Below are 16,965 nucleotides of genomic sequence, written 5' to 3'. Positions count from 1 at the left end.
ATTGGTGACCCTAGGACTAGTGGGTGACTAGTTCCTCTATTTGATGTTGATGCAGGATGCTTTCAACGTATGGTGGATGGATTCATCAACATAGTTGAGCGCATTCAACCTTTTCTTGGATGGAGATATTTTTTCGAAAAGAGGACATTTGAAGAATTCAAAGAGAATACCTCCTTGGGTAGGAGGAAGTGTTGAATTTTGGTAGCTGTGGTTGGTATTCACAAATTATATTTTCCCACAAAATAAAAGAAAATGAAAAATTTAAATTTGGTTTCAAGCTGGCTCCAATTAAAAGGAGAAAAATTTAAATTTTGAATTTTGAAAGTGCCTCCAGAAGTCAAGTCGGCCCCAAAAGTAAAAGTCAGCTCAGCCCAAGAGTCACACCTTTTGGGGCATCCTTAAAACATTATAAATTGGCATTCAACCTCTCCATTTAGGCAACCAATTCAGATCACTTCTTAATCCTCTAGTCACATGTGGGAGTTCTCTGAGGCAGTAGACCAAAGGTTTGGGCAGAGGGCCGAAATTCTAGGAGGCCGAAATTTCAGGAGGATGATTTTATCTCTGTTTGACCAGGTTTGACTTGGGTTTGGTTACTGATAAGTTTGGCTTGATCACTTTTTAATCTTCTGTTCACATGTGGGAGTTCTCTGCTGCAATAGACTGAAGTTTTGGTCAGAATGCCAGAATTCTAGGAGGCCGAAATTTCAAGAGAACGAATTTTTCTCTGTTTGACCAGGTTTGACCTGGGTTTGGTTATTGATAAGTTTGATTTGAATTGACTGGAAAATTCAGATTGTATTCCTTGTTGAATTGGACAAATTTCTCTAAGGAAATGTTGCTGGGTTTTTCCCCTGGTTTGAGGTTTTCCCAGGATTCCTAACGCGAATTTCCTAAGTGATCAATTGCTAGGATTAAATCCTAATCCTCACTTGAGATCAATGGTTGAGATTATATATAAGTCACTTAAATTTTTTTATCATTTATCTTTAGAACTTTGGCCCAATAGACCACAATAATTAAGTAGATGAATTATTGTACTTTTGTCATGTTAACCTTAGGAGACAAATCATAATGTTGCTTACTCGACCAAGCAAGAACTTGAAGAAAATCAATTATCTTCTACATGCTAAGACACCAAGCCTCTGTAGAAGACCTTGCAGAGTTACAAAACCTTCAAAATCCCCTTCGAAAAGGGGTGCTTTTGGGCATTGCCCACTAGAAATTGATGCTTCTGTATATCCTCCTATGTAAGCGGGATTTTTGGGCTTCCCCACCAAGTTTTTGCCTATGAAGGCTTTCACTTTCAATTTTTCTTTTTTTCCACTTTCACTCCTTGATGTTCATTTTATTTTAAATGTTCATTGTCCATTGTTAATTTTTAGTTTAAATTTTGAGTCTCGACTCTAGATATTGATGACCTCAGGCTGAATGTTTGACTTGCCAGTCTTTACTATTTTTGAGTGAGTTATTTCGATTTACTATTTCAGACTTTAGTATCTTCTATTTTTCTTAATATTAATTAGATGGTAGAAAGCTGAATTTAAATCAATGTATCATTAGTTTTACTATTATGTTTCATTTATGAGTTATAAATCAATGTACTTCGTTATGGAATCTCAATCTGAATCATGTTTATATCATTTAAAAATTTGAACTATTTATTTTTTACTGTTTAGTATTTACTTCGCACAATGATAAATTTTCAAGGGATGAATTGTTATTGTTGAGATTTTATCATTATTATTTTTATTTTTACATATTTAGAGACAGGTACACTATGCTAGGTATCCAGTGTCCTTGCATCTGCCTTGAATTTCCCGTTAATCTGGATGTGCTTCCACACGTCTCCCATGTGCATCTCCCAATTCTGCACTCCCCCGTCACAAAAATTTGGTGGAACATTGAAGTAAACATCATGAATGAAATGTCATTTGCAAAGCATTGAAGTAAATATCATGCATGAAATATCATTTGTGAGTGCATAGAACATTTGAGGTGGGCTTATATGACATGGTAGAGTCATCTAATGAAGTTCATGAGGCATAGATTGGCATATATCTGTTGGAAAAATTGGAGGAACAGGTCTGAATGGGAAGAAATGAGCAGGAGGGCTCATCCGAACAGCAACATCACAGTTGAATGAATGTGCCTCTATAATTTGTTATGCTGAAGGGGGAACGAGAGGCTTTAGAGAGAATGGATATTTCACAAGGTACATCCCTCTTTAATGCCAAAGAAGAGTGATTGACGGCTATTATGATCATTTAATCAAAATGATCTTTGAGCACTGGACATTTGTAGAGTGGAACGATACATTTATATAAAGTCCTCAAACAATGCTGTAATGTCACTGTGACCATTGATCATTTCCCCCATATGGAACAGTAGTTTTCGCTGTGTCGGCACTGATCCTTGATTGGTTTTATTCATCTCCTGGGTAATCTTTTCAACATTGGGTAAGGCTTTTATTGAAAATATATTTTGATATTATTGAAAATTTACTATAATTTTCTGAAACTTGAAACACACAAAGCTTTCATGTTCCTTCTGCTAATCACCAATCCACAGTATTATTATTCTGTGTTGCTATCGTTGAAAAAAAGTAAATGCTCACATACTAGTCCTTATACGTCCATTTATTTGATTATGGAGGTGGTTTACTAATTTGTTGTTTCTTGTTTAACTTATAACATCTAACGACTTATTAAAATATAGTGATATTACTTATTTTGCTAATTTTAACTGAAGTTTGTGTTTTCTCTTAGCTAACCACAACATTATAGTACTGAGATGTGTACATTCTGTGGTCATTTTTATCTTATCAATCCTTATTCCTGTGTATGGGTAATCTCATGTTTATGTGATATTCATGTTTACTGTGGATCTTGATGATTTGTAACTGTATAGCTGTAAGTTCATCTTTGAGTCTTGACTAGTCAAGGTTTTAGGTAGGTGCTTGTATTTTGTCCATGGCATTCATTTTTAGATTACGTGATACAGTTGTGTAGTCTATCTATGTTCTTATGTGATTACAAGTGATTGTAAAGTTGATTAAAACTTCAGGTATTGACATTCTCTATGTTTATGCTTGCATATGGATTTTGATTCTTTACGTGTTACAAATCATTTGCTATTATGAGAAGGGTCCAAGGTATTCACCCCTATTTAAGATCACATCTTCACCCCTATGTTGGATCACACCTATTATTGTCATTTAATCGATTTCCGGTGTATCTTGTTTTGGAGCTTTTTGCAATAAGCTTTCAACATGATGAGCTGGCTAGCAGTTGTTGTTTTGGGAATGTCCAAAGTTTGTTCATGTGGTTCTGTCAATATTTGGTGATCTATCATCTTATTACTATATAATGATGCATAGGGACGGATGCATCCTATTTAGTGATGGCTGGATGTTGTATAATATTGTTGTCTTTTGTGCTTGATACTATTATAATTGTGTTATAAGAAAGTGACATGAGTATATGCTTTGTCAATGGTATTGGTTTTGAGGCAACAAAATTTCAAGAAATGGGGAATCAACATGCATCCACCTCCCAATGTATCATCTAATCTGGTATGAATGTTATTATATTATAAATATACTATGTAACAACCACTAGTTGGATACGGAGCGGAAATATTAAAATACTTCATAGACAAATACATCCATTGTAGGACAGTAGGTGTAAATTGTATATTATATAAAGAATTGATGTAGGATGATACAAATGAAAATGAGGGTCTTGTATATATAGCCACGTAAGTACCCTTTCACTAACGGTTATGTCTTTAGGGACATACCTTTTCATTAATTGCCAACTAATTAATGATTAATCTTATTTGCTGTCTTTTACATTATTTGTGTTTATTTTTATATAAATTAGTTTGTTACATTGCGCTCTCGTTCAAAAATCTTTGTCCTCAAAGCTTACTGATGAAGGATTGGTTCTTTTCTGTTGATCAACATATCTTCTTATATCTGAGCTTCCATCTTTGTTGATACAAGACGATATGATGTTCAGAGCGAGAGACAGAATTGTCGTACTGAAAATGGGTAAGACCATCCTAGATTAATCTTCTGAGAAATCTTCTTACTGTTGGAGCTGTGTGGTGAATAGTTATCGTATGACTGGTTTGAGCTCACTTCAGAATTCTTTAGAACATAAGTTTATTGTTTATAGTTTTGTAGATTTATTAAGGCATCTACTCTTGTGATTTAGCTGTAGATAAGGAATTTTTCTTGTTTGATCTTAAATGTTTTTATGGTAGTTTCTTGATTTCCATCAGGCATTGTTGTTGTTGACTTAACTACTGAATCTTTATTTGTGGTGTCCTTTGTTTGAACGACAAACTCTGAGTACATTTTTACTTCAATAGGGTTTGGATTTGCCTGAACTTCGAGATTAGTGGTCTTGATGTTTGTTTCTTCAGTTTGGACTACTGCATCTGGAGATATTGATGCTTCCTTTGCGACAAGTTCTTTGAACCTATTCGTTAATGATTTCTTTTCGTCCTTAAGTTTTTTAATCTGTTTGAGCATATTTTGATTATGATTTTTGAGACGTAAGCCTTCCTCATTCTCTGAGTTAGCTTTATTTTGGCCTTCACGCTTCTCGTCTTTTAAACACTTCTATTATTTTTGAGACGTAAGCCTTCCTCATTCTCTGAGTTAGCTTTATTTTGGCCTTCACGCTTCTCGTCTTTTAAACACTTTTATGATTTTTGAGACGTAAGCCTTCCTCATTCTCTGAGTTAGCTTTATTTTGGCCTTCACGCTTCTCGTCTTTTAAACACTTGATTTGTTCTACTAATGTTTGGTTAAGGCTCTTTAAACGTAATTTTTCTTCTCCTTGTTGTAATAAATGCTCCTTAAGTTCCTTCTTTGATGCTTTAGCTTTCTTGACTTGGTCAAGTAATGTCTTGGTGATCTTTGAGACGCGAAATTTCTTTGTCTTTGCTGCAGATTGTTGATTTGGGGAAGCATCGGATGTGCTCTAGCTATGAAAATTGGTGGAGAGGCTAAAGCACATGAGATCTCTAAGACCCAAAAATGGTTTGGGCAGATTCTAACCAGTTTGGGAGATATTAAAATAATTAATATATTTAATGGAGTTCCTAATTCTAAACTTAGGAAAAATAAAATATTAATGGGTATTAATACAAAACTGGGTTAAAAGGTTCCAAAAGTCATGGACCAAGCCAAATCTAATCTTAGCCATTCATTAGAGATTTAATCTCGGCCGTTGAAGGACTAACAGGAAAAGTATAAGAAGAGGCTTGAGGTTCAGTTGGAGAACGCACTAAGGGAGACCAGTCAGTTCGATTTCTAGAGCAAGGTTAGCTGAGAAATTCGAACTAGTGGTTTGGGGAGTAGCAAGAGGCAACATTTACGGAACAGAGAGTCGGGAAGAACACCAGAAGACCAACGTAGAGGTTGCAGAGGCAGATGCAGAGGCAATAGACTGCAGAGTCACCGGAGGGCCTGTGTGGGTGACACAGAGAGGCCCAGTGCTAACACAGAGAGGAAGGAGCTGACGCAAAGAGTTTTGGAGCTACACAGAGGCAAGCAAGCCTGGTGCTCAGACTGGAAGAAGTGTTGGAGAATTTTTCTTTGTTGGGTAAGCCAGTTTGGCACCCGGTTGTACTGAAGAATTCTGAATAATAAAATCCTCCTTTGCCACACCGGTTTTCCCACATTGGGTTTTTTCGAGGACAATTGCCCAAAATATCTGTGTTGATGTGTTGATTCTTGTGCATGTGTTTGTTATTGTATTATGGTGTGAAATTTGCATCAAAATTTATTTTAATGTTTACTGAAGGGTTTTCATAAATAACTTATTGGAAAAATAAGTAGGTAAAATAAATCAGTTGTTGCAGTGATAGAATTTTCACATGGTATCAGAGCAAGTAATCAGAGAGAGGAAGGGAAAATCAATTCTGAGTCGAGACCATGATGTAGAGGTGTCTATGTCAGGAGACTCACACAAATTTTCAGAAAATTGCACAAGAGACAGTAACTTCGATTTCTCTATGTTGGCTTCTGGGCTAGAAGAAGAAGTGGCTTGTGTGACTAGCTCTACATCATCAGAGGTATGGTATATAGGCAGTGGAGCTTCTTGGCATATGACAGGAATCTGGGAATGTTTCTCAGATTATCAGGAGGAGAGGATGAACTTTCAGATCACCATGGAGAACAAGGAAAAGTGTACTCCAGTAAGGAGGGTACCATAGTTTTTCAAACATAAACAGGAGAGCGATTTCGTGCTACCAATGTGCTGCATTTACCAGGATTTGGGATGAACTTACTTTCTCTGTCGCAACTTCAAGGCAAAGGCTATGACGTTTTCTTCATCAAGGAGAAAGTATACGTCAAACACCCAAGCTGGAAAAAGAAGGTGCAGATCGAGATCAAAAGTAACAAGTTGTACAAACTACAACTAGAATCACCAATGGCACTAATAGGCAGTTATGGAGACCTGGATTTGAACGAACTAATGCATAGAAGAATGGGACATTTGCACCATGGGGCTCTGAGAATTCTCAGAAACACTGTAACAGGAGTTCCGGATCTTAGTACAGATCAAGATGATTTATGCAGAGGATGTGCTATGGGAAAGTATGCCAAAGCAACATTTCCTAGAAGTAAATACAGGGCCAAGAGTGTACTAGGATTGATACACTCAGATATCCGCGGAGCTATGTCCACTAAAGCTCTTAGTGGTGCAGAGTACTTCCTCACCTTCATTGATGACCACTCAAGGAAAACTTGGATTTATTTTCTCAAAGCTAAGGACAAGGTTTTCTGTCAATTCAAAGAGTTCAAGGCTCTGGTGGAGAATTTGACTGGGAAGAAAATAAAAGTTTTGCGCTTAGATAATGGTGGAGAGTATGTCGATAAGGACTTCACTTTTGCGCTAAGGAGGGCATCAAAAGAGAGTGGAAAACTCCTTACAATCCAGAGCAGAATGGAATAGAAAAAAGGAAGAACAAGACTATCGTAGAAGCAGCTAGGGCCACGATGTATGATCAGGATATGCCAAAATTCCTGTGGGTAGAAGCATGCAACACGACGGTCTATGTTCAAAATAGAACTCCTCATTGGGCATTGGGCAAGATTACTCCAAAGAAAGTCTTCACAAGGAAGACGTCTGAAGTCAACCATTTCAAGATATTTGGGAGCTTAGCATATTTCCGCATACCCGAGGAAAAGAGGAAGTAGCTGGATCAAACCGTAGAGAAAGGATATCTAGTGGGATTAAGCGAGAACGCTAAGGCATACAGAATCTATCTTCCAGGGAGCAGGAAGGTAGTAGTGGGACGAGATGTGAAGTTCATGGATGACAGGGCTTTCAAAAAATCTCGAGAAATGCCTTTCGAGGAGCAGTTAAAAGAGGAGCCGTTGGTCAAACCTCTTCAACCAACGGAAGTAAAAAATTCTTACTTGGATCAAGAAGAATCACAGGAGGAGGAGGAGCTAACAAAAGCACCTGCTGGCAGAGGAAGAACGAACAAGGAACTTCGTCAGATTCTGCGAGATGCAGAGGATTTCATCGGTGCACCAAGGAACAATAAGAGGGAGTGAAAACAGCCAGATAGATATCAGCCATTAGTATCTCAGGATGGGGAGCCTGCCAGTTTTTAGGAGGCTCCTCAAGATCAGGTTTGGTTGGATGCAGTGGTAGAGGAGTACAACTCCATAATGGTGAATGATGTCTGGGAGGTAGTGCGAAGGCCTCAAGATAGATCAGTGGTAGGTTCGAGATGGATCTACAAGATTAAATACGCTACATATGACAGTGTGGAAAAATACAAAGCCAGGTCTGCGGCTAAGGGGTATGCTCAGAAGGAAGGAATTGACTACGAAGAGACCTTCGCCCGAATAGCCAAGTATACTTCTATTAGAACCGTGATATCTCTTGCAACACATATGGGATGGCAGATTCATCAGATGGGTGTCAAAACGACATTTCTGAACGGGGTGATAGAATAAGAGGTATACATTGAACAACTAGAATGCTTTGAGACACATGAGAAGAAGTCTCATTTATGCAGATTGAACAAAGCCTTGTATGGGCTGAAACGAGCACCTAGAGCATGGTATGGTCGAATTGATGGCTACTTGCAAAAGATGGGATTTGTCAAGATTGACACAGGATGATCTCTTCCTGACAGGATCATCCAGGCTCATCGGGGACTGCAAGAAGAATCTAGCCACAGAATTTGACATGAAGGATTTGGGATAGATGCATTATTTCCTGGGGTTGGAAGTTTGGCAGCAAAAGGGGGAGATCTTCCTTGGACAAGGAAGATATGCTAAATAAATTCTGAAGAGATTTAGGATGGAGGATTGTAGACCCATGGCTACTCCAATGATCACCCACAGAAATAAAATTGACTCATCAGAAGACAAGGATGTTGATCTCACCTTATATAGGCAGCGCATAGGGTCCCTGATCTATCTGGTCAATGCTAGGCCAAATGTTTGTTATGCTGTCAACACCCTCAGTTAGTTCATGGTGGAGCCAAAGAGCGCGTACTGGGCAGCAGCCAAACATTTTCTCAGATATATACAGGGAACAATTGATTATGGACTCTTATACACCAGGAGTAACAATATCAGATTGAGTGGATTTACTAATGCAGATTGTGCTGGAAGTTCAGTGGATCAAAAAAGTACCTCTGGGTACTGTTTCAACATTGGATCAGGAATGACCTCTTGGTGCAGTAGGAAATAAAAAAACTGTAGCTTTGAGCTCAGCTGAGGCAGAATATATGGCTGGAATCACAGCTTTGTGTGAGGCCATATGGCTTAGAAAATTGCTTGTGAACCTATTTAGAAGAAAGATGGAGGCGACTAGGATCATGTGTGATAATCAAAGTTGAATCAAGCTCTCTGAGAATCCAGTGTTTCATGATCGGTCAAAGCATATTGGTATCCGGTGTCACTTTGTCAAAGACTGTGTCCAATGAGGAGCTGTACAGTTGAGCTACACTCCTACAGGGGAACAAGTGGCAGACATCCTCACCAAGGCCCTTGGAAGAACAAAGTTTGATTATTTTAGGGAAAAGATGGGGATGATAAAGAATCCATTTCAGTAATAGAAATGGGGGTGATGTTGCAGTGCAGTAGTAGTAGCACGATGCAACATGGCGAGAAGAGATTGCAGTGCAGATGCAGTGTTGGGAAGAAGGACCAACAACAACACGGATGCAGAGGGAGTTGCAGTGTAAATGCAGTGTTGGGAGAAAGGACCAACAACAACACGGATGCAGAGGGAGCTGCCGTACAGATGCAACAGTGGTAGAGGTAGAGCCATAGGCAACAATACAAGATGCAACAGTGCAGAGGATGTTGGGTAGGGAGGCCTAGCGTCAACATAGGCACCGGTGCCGTATAGTCAGAGTAATGCTCAGTATGGAGTATTACTTGAGCATAATCCTCGATAAGAGGGAGTGTTGATTTGGGGTAGCATCAAATGTTCTCTAGCCATGAAAATTGGTGGAGTAGCTAAAGCACATTAGATGTCCAAGACCCAAAAATGGTTTGGGCAGATTCTAACCAGTTTAGGAGATATTAAAATTATAAATATATTCAATAGAGTTCCTAAGTCTAAACTTAGGAAAAATAAAATATTAATGGGTATTAATATAAAACTAGGTTAGAAGGATCCAAAAGTCATGGATCAAGCCAAATCTAATCTTAGCCGTTGATTAGAGATTTAATCTTGGCCGTTGAAGGACCAATAGGAAAAGTATAAGAAGAGGCTTGAGGGTTAGTTGGAGAACACACTGAGGGAGACAAGTTAGTTCGATCTTTGGAGCGACTTTAACTGAGAAATTTGAACTATTGGTCTGGAGAGCAGCAAGAGGCTGCGGGTATGGAACGAAGATTCGGGAACAACACCAGAAGATCAACGCAGAGGTTGGAGAGGTAGATGCAGAACCTCTCAGGCAGACGTAGAGGTAGCAAACTGCGTAGTCACTGGAGGGCCTGCGTGGGTGACACAGAGAGTCCCAGTTTTGACGCAAAGAGGCAGGAGCTGACGCAAAGGGTCTGGGAGCTGCACAGAGGCAAGCAAGCCTGACGCTGAGACGGGGAGAAGTGTTGGAGAAGTTTTGTTTGTTGGGAAAGCTAGTTTGGCACCCAGTTGTACTGAAGAATTGCTAAATAATAAAATCCTTTGCTACACCGGTTTTCCCACATTAGGTTTTTCTTGGGACAATTGCCCAAAATATCTTTGTTGATGTGTTGATTCTTGTGCATGTGTTTGTTTTCTGTATTATGGTGTGAAATCTGCAGCAGAATTTATCTTAACGTTTACTGAAGGTTTTTCGTAAATAACTTATTGGCAAAATAAGTAGGTAAAATAAATCAGTGGTTGCAGTGATAGAATTTTCACACTGATGACTTCTTCAAGTTCTTTTTGCTTCTTTGATATAGTTTTTCATTATCTTGAAACATCAAGTTTGAGATATCCTTAAGGTCTTCTAATGAAGATTTTATCGATTTTGATTTACTTGTTATGTCTTGAAACGTGGCCATATTCCCTTTATAAGGAAATGCCAAAACTTGTTTCTTTATGTTTAAGATGAATGTACCCAAATCCTTAAACTAGGGTTGATCGAGTATGGTGTCAGTGCTTTTACCCATCCTTATAACATGAAATTGAGATATGTATTCATAATGAGCTATTGTCACTTGTAGATCACTAATTTTATACTCTTTTTGGTCAAAAATATTTTTCCTTACACTAATGCTTAGCTCTAGAATTAATAGTTGATTTGCCAAGTTGATGTTGATATAATTTTTATTGTTGCTTGGGTTGATGGCGACATTAACTTCTCTTCCTTGGATACTTCCTTTTAATGTATACTTCGTGACCTGTAACTGAAAGACCATTATAGGAAAGCCTTTATTCCTTTGTCATTTTAGAATTGAGCTCCATTATTGTTTTTTTCAATGATTGATCCCATTTTGTTTTTTTTTGTCTTTCTTAATTAATATATATATATATATATATTATTAATTCCAAAAATGTCCGATATGCCTTATAAGGATATTTATTTATTTATTTTTATTTTTGTTTTTACTTAACCCCTTTTTTATTAAATTAAATTTTAATTAATTATATACTGAAGTTATATATAATTTAAATATATAATACATATATATTTATAATTATATGATTATTAATTAAATCCTAAATAATTTTGCAATATGAATCTATTTGTTAGACAATGTGACCACAATTGCAACGACACGATGGTTGACTGTCCAATTGGTTGAAAGGTCGTTGATTGGATGAGGAATGTCAAAGGGTCGAACGAAGGAAGAAGGCTGTCGGGAGGTGTCGACATCAGGTCTGGCGGCATTGGAGCAGGGAATTAAAGCAGGAATCGGATAGGGAACAAGGAGTGGAATAGTGATGGGAATGGTGACTAAGTGTAGGACGCTGAGTGGGTGGTGTGGGATGCGGCTATGATGGTTTGGGTGTTAGAGTGGGTGCTAGGAGTGCGACTATGTGTGGCAGTGGCCGACGGTTGCTCAAGGCGTATGGTGGTAGCGATAGTCGACCAACGTTGTAGGGAAAAATTATGGGTGAAGAGAAGGTTGCAGGAGGGTACGAGGGCAACGGTGTATGGAAAATGGCAACAATGGAACCCGAGCAGAACTCCGAGTGGTAACAGGGAAGCTGTCAACACAGGTTAAAAAGCTGTGGCCGTGGCAGATCAAAAGGAACAATGAAAACTTGTAGTTGGGCATGCAAAACGTGACGGAGTTTGTACGATTCTTTTTTTTTCGCTGAGTCTATATGAAATCGTTTATACAATTTGTTTTTTCAGTTGAGTCTATATGCAATCGTTTGTACGATTTTTTTTTCAACTTTTTTCCTTTTAATTATATGTATATTTTAAAAAAAAAAATTAACCCTGATGTATTTTTTGAATTTTGAGTAAATTTTCTTTTTAGCGCTTTTTCGGTAATCTATCTTTTTCTTGGATATATATAACTTACATAGGAAAATACAAATACATCCATTGTAGGATAATAAGTGTAAATTGTATATTATATAAAGAATTGATGTAAGATGATACAAATGAGAATGAGGGTCCTGTATATATAGCCAGGTAAGTACCCTTTCACTAACGGTTATGTCCTTAGGGACATACCTTTTCATTAATTGCTAACTAATTAATCATTAATCTTATTTGTTGTCTTTTACATTATTTGTGTTTATTTTTATATAAATTTGGTTTGTTACAAGGACATACCTTTTCATTAATTGCTAACTAATTAATCATTAATCTTATTTGTTGTCTTTTACATTATTTGTGTTTATTTTTATATAAATTTAGTTTGTTACAACCCCTATGTTGAATCGCACCTATTATTGTCATTAATCGATTTCCGGTGTATCTTGTTTTGGAGCTTTCTGTAATATGTAATAAGCTCTCAACATGATGAGCTGGCTGGCGGCTGCTGTTTTGGGAATGTCCAAAGTTTGTTTATGTGTTTCTGTCAATATTTGGTGATCTAGCATCTTATTAGTATATAATGATGCATAGGGATGGATGCATCCTATTTAGTGATGGCTGGATGTTGTATAATATTGTTGTCTGTTGTGCATTATATTATTATAATTGTGTTATAATAAAGAGTGATATGAGTATATTCTTTTTCAATGGTATGGGTTTTGAGGCAACAAAATTTCCAGAAATAGGGAATCAACATGCACCCACCTCCCAATGTATCATCTAATCTGGTATGAATATTATTATATTATAAATATGCTATTTTTACAGTGGGATGCTATTAATTGTACAATGTCAATACAGTATTTATATTAATATTATTTATTGTTAGCTAATGCATATCTTTAATACATTGTCAGGGTGCCTTGAGATCTCTAGTTTTGATATTTTAAATGTTATTATATTTTTTTTCATCAATTTTAGATGTTTCAGTTGTATGCTATCATTGGCCACTGGATTGTACTAATTACAAATTTTAAACTTGTCTTTTCCAGGCTAGTGTTGGAGAAATTTACGGAGGAGATTTAAAGCTTTAATAAAAGAAAGTATGCTATAATTGAGAGGCTGTATTGCATTTTCGCATATTCTTTTACAGGGTATGTAGTTCCTTCTTTTCTGACTAAGTTCGGTGTTTGTTTAGGTTTTTATATTGGTATGCATTGGGACTATGTGTGCATTGCAGAATTTGAGATAAATTCTTTCTCATGTAATTTTTTTTTTCTGCCAGGAATAGAGGAAGCTGTGTGCTGCCTTGACATTAGATGCAGGGCACACATTGTGGCCAAATTAAAGAAGTGGTTTTGTGTTTTTTTAGATATTTATGAGGTAAAACATTTCTTCACATGTATTTTAAAGAGCTCTTAATGTGATTTTTGCTTGTCTTTCTCTCGAGTTTCAAATAATCTTTTTGCTAGCTTGAATGTGATTTTTCCTTTTCTTTCTCCCTAGTTTCAAAAATTCTTTTTGTTAGCTTGGAAGTTGGTTAATTTGGGTAGGAAATGTTTCTAGCTTCTAGCATACATAAAGTTGTGGTTACACATATATTGCTAATAGTATTTGTATTTTTACATTTTGGTGCATTTTAGTGATGTTTATTGTCTTTTTATTGATTTTAGGATTATAGAATTTATTTATTTTCTGGATGTCTTGAAAACCCCAATCTCAAGCAGCTAGTTATAAAAATGAATAATTTCGGAAATAATGACATCTAAAAAGCACATGAAGGAACCTCCATAATACAAAGCGAAAATTCCATCCTAAAAAGGCATGCATGAGGAAATGATATATCACCATGCATTGATAAAAAAGAAAATGGAGTCCTATGTTTAGGTGGAATGAAGAAAATAGATGGTTCTCCTACTTGTCAGATGTGAAGAAAAAATGCAGGTGATGATCAGTGAGGAGGGTCTTAGATGGAGCATGGAGTTCAAGCTCATGGTAGAAGGGTTGGCTTCATGTTCAACCCTTTTGGTTCCCGTGGTCATGGGTCAATGCTTCCTCTATGATATCCTTGATATGAGGGACACTATCCTTGAACATGTTAGGATTGTTAAGGTTGTGGTGTTGGTGCCAACTAAAGACTTTTTTTTGGTGCAAGAGCTTATGGATAAAAAAGGTGGCTCACCTCTCTCCTGTTAGCGCTTGAAATTTCACCTCAGGCTGAGAAAGGTAAACCTCAAGGCAACATCAAACCATTTAGCCTCGTAGCTAGCCCTACGGGGCAGGAGAAGGCTCTCTCCGGTCTATCTCGTAAAATCTTCAATAGATGAGATGACCAATAAGGTAACACTAATATTAGGCTAGTAAACTGATCAAAAGGGGTTTTTTAATTAAATGACGGGGTTGTTCCGGGATGCATGGGCAAAATCACAGCTTGAACAGAGAAATATAATGAACAACATAAATTATCGACTGAGGCAAGGTAGGCATGAAATTTAACACCAAATCTAGATTTAAATGGGATGGCAAGACTGGTGAGGAGCTAAGGAGGGCAAACAATAACTTTGAATCCTCCTTAAACAGTAGAAAACATTAAATATTGAACAAACTTAAAAGTAGAGCATGGAAGGCATGAATTCTTACTTTAACACTTCATTTGTTCAATTAGAAATGATCATGAAGTGAAATGGAACATAACAGATCACATATGAAACAAAGGGAAAACTTATGCTAAATTATCATACCACAGGAATCTCAGAAGTCAGAGCTGTGTAATTTCATTAAATTCTCTGCCAAAAACTGTACATGGTAAGCTCTGTTCTCCACCAGCTCTCAGCACTCAGAACTCTTTCCCCACTAACCCTCCACTTACAAATGATTTTGTTTTTTAAAAAAAAAATCTGTTAAGCAAAAACAAATCGACCCCCAAGACCAGGGATTTGTTTTTCAATATTAATAAATAAAACTAAAAAAACAAACACTCAGCGCTTCTGAAGAGAGAATAGCGTATCCTTCTACTTGATAACTGATGAAGTGGCATTCCAGGTGTCAATCCTATTGCTAAAAATAAACATAGGCAACCGAAATCTGTTTCAAGTTTGTAGATATGATGTGTAACAACATTCAAAATTCTTGGTTCCGTTAGTTTAATGAACTTCGTGGACCAGTCAGCGTCAAAAACTCCATCCGGCGCAACGAGGAGTGGTTTTACTTTCTGAAGCTCAACGATTTCAGCTGCGTACCGCTCGGCACTGATGTTGTTTCCAACGCCACTTCCGGACAGCTCATTTCCTAATTGCCATGCCTGTATCTTGTAACCATGATCAACTGGATAAAATCACGAGCATTGCTTGAATCCCAGGGTCCCGTAGCAGCGCTGGGTGTCAATTGCTTTCCATTCAGTGCGTTTCAATCCAAAAGCCACAGATGTCCGTAATCCCACAAAATCTCCAAAAGATCCCATCGTGATCTTGATCTTGGCATTGTGAAAGCCATAGGTCAATATGCTCAACCATTTGTTGCCTTGCCTTGTGCACTACGTCTGGGGAAGCACAATCAGAAGCGTCCCCCTCGATTCTGGAAGGTGACTGAGGACATCCTCGAAGGTCAACACCATGACATGTGATCAGAACCGACGGCATATTATCAGCTGTCTTGCCTCTAAAGCCACATTCAAAGATGAACCTGAAGGAGGAGCAAGCTTTCTTGGTCTTCAAGTTCATGCTGTTCCAACTTAACCCTTGTCGTCTTTCTTATGGCAGCTGATATATTCATGGAAGAAAACAAAGAATTTTCAGGAGCTTGACATGAATCTGTCGAATCAGAGATATCTTGAAATTGCCCAGATGTTGAAAGATCTTTAACTGTGGGCTCAGATCGAAGAAAAGAAGTAACACCCTGCACCTCATTCTGAGAGACCTTTTCCAGTGTCTCAAGACTATCATCAGAAACACCAAAGACACTGTTTCCAGATGAAGCTTGAGTTGATGCATCACTTTGATCTTGCTGCCTGAGTTTTCTTTAAACAGTGAAGGTTCTTTGTAGCTAGGTTTGGCTGACCGCCGCCTCAAACAAATTTTCTTGTCACTTGAATTTTCTTCATTTGTAGCCCCATCTGGTTTTAGCGAGCCATTATCCCTGTTCAAGAATTTCCCAGATTTGCAGGTAGATAAATCACTATTCTCGCTGGAAGAGGTAATCTTTGATTGCAATTCTTGTGCATCTTGCTTTTTGCCATAACCCGTGCGTTCACGTGCTTGTATGCCTTCCAGTTGCTGGGACATGCCATTGACCTTATGTTCCAGATCTTCTATTTTAGCTTTGTACATGGCAGACATCTGCTTGTATTCATGCCGAAGCAGCTTTAATTTTTCTCGATCAAGTGCCAATTCCTTGGACATTTGAGAATTTGGTTTTACAAGTTCTCTATTTTGTTGAGATGCACGACAGTAATTGTCCCACCACTTCTTTGTTTCGCCAGTTTGGTATTCAATGCTTGCTTCTTTTTCTGCGAGAAGTTTCTTTAGACATTCTATTTCCTTGAGCAAATGAGTAGCATTTCTCTTACTTAAAGGCGATGAAAGCACACCCTTGAAGGGTGACCAAACCTCTGAATTAATGACCAGTTGAGCTTCTATAACATCTGATGAAGACCCTGACATTTTAGCAACAGTAACTGGTGGAAAACGCTTTTCAAGGTCAAGCAACAACTGATAGCTCGTAATTGTTAACTCCAAGGATTTGTTCTCTCTAAGAATTTGGAAAACTGCCTCATACATTTTCCTTGTAGGAACTTGCGCCATTTCTGGGGTGATACAAATTGCTCGAATTGCAGCTATAAAGGATAATCTGATGTCATCTTGTTCCTTAACACCAATAACATCCAGAAGTGCCATGATATTTTCCTCAGGCAATTGTTGTGGTCTAGATCTGGTACCATTTAGATATCCCATTGCTTCTCGATTTCATCCAATCACCAAACTTTCCCCACAA

General features: G+C 37.7%; 1 protein-coding gene across 3 annotated transcripts in view; it reads left to right on the top strand.

The window, feature by feature from the left end:
• The window catches only part of LOC149197448 (translesion synthesis protein REV1-like), a 437,492-nt gene that overhangs the window by 385,454 nt on the left and 35,073 nt on the right, over nucleotides 1-16,965 (top strand). For 2 of the 3 annotated variants that reach the window (XR_016254763.1, XR_016254764.1), the window contains exons 24-25: nucleotides 13,029-13,130; nucleotides 13,262-13,359. Coding sequence is in view for 1 of the 3 variants with exons in the window: in XM_089405838.1 (XP_089261964.1) it covers nucleotides 13,029-13,070 (42 nt within the window). In the remaining 2 variants the exon portion in view is untranslated. Of the gene's footprint in view, nucleotides 1-13,028; nucleotides 13,132-13,261; nucleotides 13,360-16,965 lie in introns of those variants that run through there. The other variant, XM_089405838.1, reaches the window with a different exon arrangement.

This window comes from Pinus tabuliformis, chromosome 2_2, assembly GCF_031772625.1.
Source record: "Pinus tabuliformis cultivar Carrire ecotype Pingquan chromosome 2_2, CPIR1, whole genome shotgun sequence".
Taxonomy (NCBI): domain Eukaryota; kingdom Viridiplantae; phylum Streptophyta; class Pinopsida; order Pinales; family Pinaceae; genus Pinus; species Pinus tabuliformis.
Note: the sequence above shows the minus strand (reverse complement) of the source record. Positions and strands in the feature narration are given on the sequence as shown.